Source organism: Ostrinia nubilalis, chromosome 25, assembly GCF_963855985.1.
Source record: "Ostrinia nubilalis chromosome 25, ilOstNubi1.1, whole genome shotgun sequence".
Classification (NCBI taxonomy): domain Eukaryota; kingdom Metazoa; phylum Arthropoda; class Insecta; order Lepidoptera; family Crambidae; genus Ostrinia; species Ostrinia nubilalis.
In genome coordinates, this window is record NC_087112.1 from 3444107 (window position 1) to 3454796 (window position 10690).

Consider the following 10690-nt stretch of genomic DNA (forward strand, 5'->3'; position numbering starts at 1 on the left):
GGTTCCGGGATAGAACGACTTTCAAAAAAAATTTTGCTGGGGTAACGTTTCAAACATACCCCAGCAAAATCTGTTTTTTCCTAATAACTCTAAAACTATAATTTGAACGAATTTTGCTATTAGTGGACAAATTTCTGCTCACGATGGACTAATTATCTGCTATACTCTCGACTCTCTAAAGCACAACATTTATAAAAATTTTGCTGGGGTAATGTTTGAAACGTTACCCCAGCAAAATTTTTTTTGAAAGTCGTTCTATCCCGGAACCAAATACATGGATAGATAGCTTTTGTTGCGTAGTAATTTGTCCACGAATAGCAAAATTTGTTCGTGTTCCGGTTCTCAAGTTATTCAGAATTTTGCTGGGGTAATGTTTTGTGATGTCCCAGATCTCGTAAATGGCTCAACGTAGAAGTTTGAAAAAAATACCAATGATAGACCTTGATATGTCCAAATTAGTTCAAGCATGGTGGAAGGACGATGGAGACTGATTAGAAATTTAATATTTAAAAATCGTTTGCACGAATTACAATATTCCACATAACTGTACAAAACATTGACAGCTAAGCTACTAATTTGCGAAGTATACCTGTATGTATGGAGTGATCGCTTTTTTGTAACCTTTATAATTTGGTTGGCTTATAGAAGAATTCCTGATATTTTTTGCAGTTCAATAACTTTCTTTTAAGTCGTAATATAAAGCTGAAATTAACAGGATAGCTTATTCAAGGAACGTTTTAATTTGTCCATTGTATGCCATGTTCCCTTGTTATAAGGGAATTGCGTATTCGGCCACGAAAGTAAGACTTAAAATAAATTAAAATTCTTGAAATATCTCTTTTGCGCAAAGCCACATCATTTATATTTACTGTGGTTATAAAGGTGTACCAAGGGTACATGCTACACCTTTTTATTCGATTGTAAGAGTACTGGTTTACTCACAAATCCGTTTTATCTCATTTTCGAAATCATTTAATTACACTGGTGTTTATCATTCAAATCAATGACTAATGCTTGAACTAATTTGGACATATCAAGGTCTATCATTGGTATTTTTTTCAAACTTCTGCGTTGAGCCATTTACGAGATCTGGGACATCACAAAACATTACCCCAGCAAAATTCTGAATAACTTGAAAACCGGAACACGAACAAATTTTGCTATTCGTGGACAAATTACTACGCAACAAAAGCTATCTATCCATGTATTTGGTTCCGGGATAGAACGACTTTCAAAAAAAAAATTTTGCCAGGGTAATATTTCAAACATTACCCCAGCAAAATCTGTTTTTTCCTAATAACTTTAAAACTATAATTTGAACGAATTTTGCTATTAGTGGACAAATTTCTGCTCACGATGGACTAATTATCTGCTATACTCTCGACTCTCTAAAGCACAACATTTATAAAAATTTTGCTGCGGTAATGCACTCCAGTTCAGCGTGGGTCATCTCACAGATTAAGTAGGTCATCTAATGATAGTAGGTCTTTGATAGTAGGAGTTGACAAAATAGTGATGTCACTTGCTTGTATTGCCATACAAAGCACAGATAAGACAGAGCCCCGATTACGGTAACTTTTAACGTCTACAATCCAGACACGCTTCATCGATTCTGCGATACGATTGGTCAAAACAGCTGACGTACGCTGTTGAACGACCAATCGTATCGCAGAATCGAGAAGCGTGTCTGGATTGGAAACGTTAAAAGTTACCGTAATCGGGACTCAGGGTTTTGCTGGTAACAGTAGATGCTAGTTTCTGGTATTTTCCTCAGACCAAGGTATTTTCCCACAATATCTGTGGTTTTAACCAATATTCCCCTATGGTGGTTTCAAGACCATTCAGTATCACCATAAATTCTGATAAATTCGACAGAATTCAGACTGGCTTAAAATGGCTCGTTCCCAGAGCCGTAAAACATGACGTATAAAAAAAAATGATTAGGTTTGACATTTAATTTCATTTAATTTTACATATTTTGTAAACATGATTTTGAGTGTATAAACATATTATAAAAAGCTTATTAAAATGAATTGTTGCATTTCTGGATGTATCAACAAATCAAGAACACCTTTAAACAAATCAAAAGGTGTAAAATTTTATTATTTTCCTAAGAATAATATTTACAAGCCATGGATATGCGAAAAACGGCAACAGTGGATAAAAGCTGTAAAGAAACACACGTAAGTACTACAAAACTCATTGAGATTTAAAAGCATTTAGTACCTAATTACCAATGTTATTATTAGTGAAAATATCTCTTTATAGGTAAACATAACCTCTAAATCTGTTTATTTACAGCAAATGTCCGAAGAATTGGCTTCCAACTGAAAGTACAAGAATATGCAGTGAACACTTCATTGGCAACAAAAAATCTGACAATGCTAAACATCCATCATATGTTCCTACAATTTTTCCTGGTGCAGAAAACAATCGACACAAAAAGGTTAAAATATTACAGATTTTAGAGATAATATCAACGTTGTATGCAACAACCATTATTTTCACGTCGTGAACATTTGAAATTTTGTTCCGAGCAATTTATTGTAGTTATCGTCTCATTTTGCTCATTTTGTTTTTTCTTCTACAACACTTGGCCAGCCTCGAAGAGCTTTTGTGATTTGGATCTATTTTGGCCATGCTGATGATCATTATTTATGAGTCTGATTGTAATTTTAATCATATTAAGTGTTTTTTATCTTGTTTACATATTTCCATAGTTCACACCACAGCACAGAACGATGGCAGACCTTATAAATTTCTTAAAATGTCCGTATAGCGTCTCAACTCTCGAATAAGTGCTGCCACCTATAGATACTGCATGTTCCCATTGTTTAATTTCAGATGGTTCAAAAGGAAAGAACTTATACCCGAGAAGAACTTCTCGAAGCTGTACGACTAGTCGAGCAAAAAAAGTTGAATAGTTATGCTGCTGCTGAGCAATTTAGGATACCTCGGTTAATAATTGCAGATCATATCTACTACAGAGAAAAACAGGTAAATCCTGGAAAAGATTCTGTATTTTTAACCGATTTCAATAAATGGGGAGGATTTTTTTATGTATGTACACCGATTACGCCCTGGTTTCTGATCCGATTTTCGAGATTCTTCTTTTGACCGTTGCAGACTAGGTGCCATTTGGTCCCTTAAAAATTATTTAGTTAGGTTAAGTAGTTTTTATTTTATAAGCAAAAATGTATGACAAATGAAAATAAACAACAAGGAAACCTACTATTGGGAACGTGCGAAGTGGGTGCAAGGGGTAAAGAAAACGATCGCTGCGCTCGTCGCGGCGCAAATGTGTAACAAAAAGGGCAAGGGAAGCAAACAAACTTGTCTTGTCATTGTCAATGTTGTTTTGAAATTGAAAATGGGTCATTATTGTTGTTGCGTCGTAGATTGCAAAAATAACAGCAGAAATAGTCAGTGCAAATTTTATGTTTTTCCCAAAGCGGCCTGGAAATTAGACCAAAGATCTAAATGGATAGCTGCTGTAAAAAGGATAAAGTAAGTGATTAGTTATAACCTAAAATTGCAATATTGATCAAATCAATTTGATTTGCTTTGTTTTTTACACGATAATAATTGAGTACTTAATTATTGTTTTAGTGTTGATGGATCGCCATGGTCTCCAAAACCCGACGACAAAATTTGCAGTGAACATTTTATAGGAGGTAAAAAATCAGATGCACAAGCAAGTCCGAGTTATGTTCCCACGATTTTCCCTAAAGTATATCGACAGCGAAAGATCAATGAGTCACATGCATTAGCTAGATATACACGCCTGACAAAACGAAGAACCACACATGTTGCTGACACCACAATAGAAGTCTCGGATACTACAACAAATGAAATTATAATGGAAGAAGGAAATGAATTACATCCAACTCAACCCCCTCTGGTCAACCGAGGATGTCAAATAATTTTTTTCCCTGAAATAAATGTAAGGGATACAACCTTCATTTGCAATACATTTATTTACACTGATCGCTGTGATGCTGAAATTCAAGTAGATATAGCAACAACTTCAAGGATTGTCACGACAAATACTTCGAAAACAAAGGATAAAAACTGTTTCACTGACAAAAAATCGTTTCAATACCAGGTTACTGAAACAAAAAGCCAAGAATTTGTTGGTATTTTATATGGAACTACTAGATCTTACTAGTGTGTCATTTAGTAATTTCGAGTTTTTGTTATCAAAATTAACTGTGACCAAATGTACAGTTTCATTGAAAGATCGCCTGCTAATTTTTTGAAAATGAAAACTGGCTTAACATTTTCAGCATTAAGTGTGTTATTTGGTATTTAAACACAGAACTTCAATTTCACGAATATTTTATTCTATCTTAAAAAATATATTTTCTGTGACTGCTAATTTAGTTTTTTGGCCAAACAGGGCCGCGGTACAGCCAACAATGCCTGAGTGTTTCAGACCAGATTACATCAATACAAGAGTATAATTATTGACTGCACTGAATTCAAAATTGAAGTACCATCAGCAGTGGATAATTGTGTTGTTTGTTACTACCATTACAAAAAAGGATTTACTTCAAAAGTTCTCATAGGAATAACTCCCAGCGGATTAATTTCATTCAAATCCAAAGTAGCGGGTGGGAGAAAAAGTGACCCACAAATTACTATCGAATCTGGTTTAATTGATCTTAGAAGCTGGAGATGAAGTTTTGGCTGATAAAGGTTTTCCAGCAATTAAACAAGTTCTAGACGAAAGTGGTAAAAAAGTTAAAATTATTATGCCTCCATTTGTAGAAAAACATAGCGATTATCTCAAGAAGAAACTGAAAAGACTTATGACATTGCTTGAGTAAGAATACGTCATGTCGAAAGAATAATGCAAAGATTAAAAATATACCAGGTACTCGATAAAATACCTCATAATTTATTCAATTATATTGGTGATATTGTACATGTTTTTATCAAATTCCATTCAACGTACCAATTTATTGTCTTTTAAAGTATATTTTATTTACTCTAATCAATAAAATTAAGAAAGCTGTTGTTATTTATTTTTTGACATAAATGCCCCATAAAGTTCCGTTTGCAGATGGCGCTAATGTGCACGTTCCCAATAGTGAACTTGGTCTAATCTAGAGAATCCTACAGTAGTTTACGAAACAATCTATTAAAGACACTAAAAAGTAAAAAAAAAACAGTCATGCCACCCCGGCCCTGTAAACGTACGTCATGAGTTTGGTAATAACTGATGGGTCATTTTTAGGGCTCCTGCACACGACGCCGTCGCCGCGCCGCTACACTGTTCATACGCGCCGCGTGAACACCGCTGCCGCGCCGCCGGCCGCCGCGGGCGAAATTAAGGCCTATTCAGACCTAAGCGGTATTCGCTACCGTCTGCGGCAGAGAAAACCCAGTGGGTATGCGGTAATAATACTGTTCAGACCTAAGCGGTATTCGCTACCGAGCGAAACCCGCGTGGTATGTACCTCTACCCACAGCGGCAGCGAATATCGCTCAGGTCGCTCTAGCCGCGATACTTGATACTAAATACCTGAGCGAAACCCGCGCGGTATTTACAGCGGCAGCGAATATCGCTCAGGTTTGAATAGGCCTTTATGCTTTGATGGCGCGGTGGCGGCGGTTTTACTCGGTGCGTATGAACAGTGCAAAGGCGCGGCGTCGTGTGTAGGAGCGCTTAAACTATCAAGTGATCATAAAGTTATTCTTTGTTTCAGGAGAGTCTGAAGAGAAAATTTACGTCGACTGAACGAGAGCCTGTACAACCTGAGTTTGACTTTGATTTATTTGAGTCTGAGTTTGAGCCTAAGTCTGAGCCTGATTGTGAGTTACAGCGACAGTGTACACAATGCCAGGAAGTTTTATTAGGGTGAATGTAACAACCATTTTGCTTCTCTCGCTGTGCCTATACTTAATTTGTAAGCTTCAATTTCCCGTCTATGTAAGGTTCAAAACAATAAAATACCTTCTTACCGTAAAATTTCCACGTTGATCGATTGGTAGCGGCCGCGGCCTGCGTCCAGCGCTTCCTTGCTACCTCTACGATCAATCAACGTGGAAAGCATTAGGGGAGGCCTATGTTCAGCAGTGGACGTCCTATGGCTGAAATGATGATGATGACCGTAAAATTATAGGTTCGTGTTCTTGTGCGTGGAGTGCTTGGCGCGCTCGTGCTCGGCGTGCGACGCGCGCGGGCTGCACGCGGCGCACCTCGTGCTGCGCGCGCCCGCCGCCCGCCCTGAGGTGAGCTCGTCGTCGACACTCTCCGTAGTCTACAAACCAATCTCTTATTTCTGTGCCAAACCTCTAACAAGCATTTAAAATTTCCGTTTTCAATAGCGTAACATCTTTTCGTCCAAAATACCTAAAAGACGAAAGTCTACAACCAACGTGTGTTACCAGTGATGACTTATGGCTCGGAAACGTGGCCTCTCACTATAGGCCTTACACAGAAGCTCAAAGTTGCACAGCGTGCTATATGGAGAGGGTTGTGCTCGGTGTTTCTTTACGAGATCGAATCAGAATGGCCCGACGGATTAGCAAGCTGAAGTGGCAATGGGCAGGGCACATAGTAGGGCAGCAAGGTTCTGGAATGGAGGCCGCGTACCGGAAAACGCAGCGTGAGACGTCCACCCACAAGGTGGACCGACGACATCACAAAGGTAGCAGGGAAGCGCTGGACGCAGGCCGCTACCAATCGATCAACATGGAAAGCATTGGGGAGGCCTATGTTCAGCAGTGGATGTCCTATGGCTGAAATAATGATGATGATGTTGTCAATAGCACTAATTTTCAATTTTCCACCTCCAGAGCGAGTTGGAGTTGGTGCTGAACAAAATTCGCGACGCGCTGTGTCTGGACGTTGAGGGAACTCAAACGAACCCGGACCAACCGGTTGAAGAGTCGCCCCAGGAACCGGAAGAAGAGTAAGTAGTACCTAAAATTGTATATTTGCCACACAAAACATTTCAACTGGTAAAGTAAAAAAAAGACAATGTGCCAAAAGGCAAAAAAGTAGTCAAGTTGTATTCTTCGTTTTTTGGTTCTAGTAGTGTAGAATAGGACTACCGCCATTCTTTCCGTGGATGACAATAAAAGGCGACTAAGGCGGGTTTTAGTGTCACACGGACTGTCACTGCGGACCCGCTCCGCACGGCTGATCTGTATGAACTTCTAGGGAGCGTTTTAAGGCCTATTCAGACCTAAGCGGTATTCGCTACAGTCTGCGGCAGAGAAAACCCAGTGGGTATGCGGTGATAATACTGTTCAGACCTAAGCGGTATTCGCTACCGTCTGCGGCAGAGAAAACCCAGTGGGTATGCGGTGATAATACTGTTCAGACCTAAGCGGTATTCGCTACCGTCTGCGGCAGAGAAAACCCAGTGGGTATGCGGTGATAATACTGTTCAGACCTAAGCGGTATTCGCTACCGTCTGCGGCAGAGAAAACCCAGTGGGTATGCGGTGATAATACTGTTCAGACCTAAGCGGTATTCGCTACCGTCTGCGGCAGAGAAAACCCAGTGGGTATGCGGTGATAATACTGTTCAGACCTAAGCGGTATTCGCTACCGTCTGCGGCAGAGAAAACCCAGTGGGTATGCGGTGATAATACTGTTCAGACCTAAGCGGTATTCGCTACCGTCTGCGGCAGAGAAAACCCAGTGGGTATGCGCTCAGGTCGCTCTAGCGGCGGTACTTGATACTAAATACCTGAGCGAAATCAGCGCGGTATGTACCTCTACCCACAGCGGCAGCGAAAATCGCTCAGGTCGCTCTAGCCGCGATACTTGATACTAAATACCTAAGCGAAACCCACGCGGTATGTACCTCTACCCACAGCGGCAGCGAATATCGCTCAGGTTTGAATAGGCCTTTAGAGTAATGCGGTCCGGAGGAACCGCTCCGATCCCTAGCAGTTCATACAGATCGGCTTTGCGGAGCGGTCCGCACTGGCAGTCCGCGTGACACTAAAACCCGCCTAAGGGACAAATACGCAAATATCAAGGCCTCTTCAACACGTCTGGCCAGCATGGGAATATAGCTAAATCCTCCATTTGCCTTAACTAGAAAGGTTGTGTTCTCCTGCAATGGAGACTAAATAACTTAATGATGATAGATAATGAATTAATGATGTTCCTATATCAATTAATTTTTTCGAATATTGTCAACAGCTATATCAAGATGGAGATAGAAACAGAAGAAGAGCAGCCTATTTGGCATGAGAGCGTGTCGGGTGCTCCTGCTAATACTGATGAAGAACCTGATGTAGAGCATCAGGTAAGATACGCTGTTTCTGATAAGCTATAATAAATATGCTTGTATTACGAGTGGGTTCACCACAATAGTCGAGCGGCGACAGGGATCGAACTCGCGTTCCTTGGATCACGAGTCGGCTAGTTTTACCCCTTCATCGTTCGGCTGTCGTGGTTTCATATTTTATTTTTTATTGATTGATGTAATACCAGGCCTGTTCATCTCCGCGAGTTTACATCGAAAACAAAACACGCACGATGGCCCACCTACAGGATACTATTCGACAAGGCCTCACATATGAGCGAACATTGACTCACGCACGCGTATTCTTGTGTATGATGGAAGAAAATAAAGAAAATGGTGTACTAAATACTGTGCAGTATTTAACTGCCTAAATAATAATAAAAACACAGAATGTACTTTTTTAAGTTGCCTCAAAACACTGAGAGGTAAATAAGTAAGTAGTTAATATTATTCATTTCCTCCGCCATTTTCCGCAGTTTGGCACCACACGTCACATCATTTTACCGAAGTCAGCCCTATAGCTTCGGCGCAGTGCCGATCACTGACGTTTGTCAACAAAATGGTGCTTGACTCTGGAGACAGGCTAAATTACATCATATTGTTAATGACATTGAGCATACATTTTTTTAAATACCTTCGCGAAGTAAAACTTCTGTACGTAGTACTTATTATTATTCTGTGGTATTACCCCTTCGCCTTTGACCAACACGGATCTGAGACGTGGTTGCTTACTATGGGCCTCATAAGAAGGCTCAAGGTCACCCAAAGGGCGATGGAGCGTGCTATGCTCGGAATTTCCATGCGTGATCGAATCAGAAATGAGGAGATCCGTAGGAGAACCAGAGTAACTGACATAGCCCGCAGAATCGCTAAAATCAGCTTGGCCGGGGCACATAGCTCGTAGAGCTGACGGCCGCTGGGGCAAAAAAGTTCTTGAGTGGCGACCACGAGCCGGAAGACGTAGCGTGGACAGGCGCAGGACCGGTCTTTGTGGAAATCCTTGGGGGAGGCCTTTGTCCAGCAGCAGTGGACGTCTTTCGGCTGAAACGAACGAATGAACGAACTCCTTCGCCGTTCGGCTATCGTGGTTTCATATTTTATTTTTTATTGATCGATGTAATACTCTTGCTTATGCCTTGCAGTCTATGTCCTGGGCGGGACGGGACGCGGGCGGGGACGAGTCGGACTCCTCTTGCACGCTCACGGCGAGCACCCCTTCCGAGGACAGCTCCAGCGACGACGACCAGGCCCTTCTCGTGGCGCGCCCCACCAGGCCTGCCGCGCCTCCTACCAGGCCTGCCGCGCCCCCCACCAGGCCTGCCGCGCCTCCTACCAGGCCTGCCGCGCCTCCTACCAGGCCTGCCGCGCCCCCCACCAGGCCTGCCGCGCCCCACACCAGGCCTGCCGCGCCCTCCACCAGGCCTGCCGCGCCCCCCACTAGGCCTGCCACCCCCCCCCACCAGGCCTCCCTCGCCCCCCGGCAGGCCGCGCTTCACCGACGAAATGAACCGCTACATCGTCCAAATGTATTACAAGCTGAGCCAAACAGAAAAGGACCCAAAGAAAATATTCGCCCAGATGAAGCGAGCGTTCGCTGTCTCATTTCCACGCACAAAAGTCTACAGATCAAACTTGCAATCACAATTCTCAATTATTAATAAAAAAAAACTGTTGAGTGATCATGAGATTCAGATGATAAGGAATGATGTTTGCGACGCGAAAACTGTGAATGAAAAAATGAATGTCAGCAAACTATTTACTGGCAAAGGAAGACAGTTGGACCTTATGACGGTTAGGTCTGAGACGGCAGAGACAAGTTCATCAATTAGTTCTAGCAAGAAGACAAGTGAAGTGAGTCCAACACCTATAGTGAGAACGATTGTAGTGCCATTACGAAAGCCAAGACGTGAAGTGATTGAAACCAGTCAGGAGTTTAAATTACCAAAGGCAATTCAGCAAGTGTGTACTGTTGTGACAGAATCCAGTGACCCAAAGTGTCCAGAACAGTTGAGTGCGGCTTTAGAAATAAGTGATTCATCTCAGCAGCACTAAAAATGTCAGACATTTGCATTAAGTTAAAATAAATACATACATTCTAGAATTTTGTCTGTGATACGTAATGCGTCGAAACTAAATATGTGAAATACTTATCAGGGTGTATCTCTAGTACCAATAGGTACCGTTACATTCTAAACAAAGATCATGGTTCTTGTCATATACAGGATGAAAAAAACGATAAGTGACATCACTAGATTATTGTTTCCATCTTGTATTTTTTTAGTTTGAATGTTAAGGTAATTTGATAAATATGAATGATGGCTGTAAATTTAATAGATTGACTGAATTAAAATATAAATCAAAATATTTCAAGCATTTCTTTACTTTAAAGGAGCAGTAGAATACCAGCGTCTTCTATGC

The 10690-nt window shown here is 41.2% G+C and overlaps 1 protein-coding gene across 1 annotated transcript; it reads left to right on the forward strand.

Moving 5' to 3' along the window:
* Window positions 1-1951: 1951 nt before the first annotated feature.
* LOC135084075 (uncharacterized) lies at window positions 1952-9930 on the forward strand. Its single transcript, XM_063978816.1, has 8 exons — window positions 1952-2183; window positions 2302-2446; window positions 2845-2997; window positions 5712-5863; window positions 6129-6237; window positions 6805-6920; window positions 8167-8272; window positions 9415-9930. The coding sequence occupies exons 1-8, from the start codon at window positions 2029-2031 to the stop codon at window positions 9928-9930; spliced, it is 1452 nt and encodes a 483-aa protein (XP_063834886.1). The 5' UTR covers window positions 1952-2028.
* The last annotated feature ends 760 nt before the right edge of the window (window positions 9931-10690 follow it).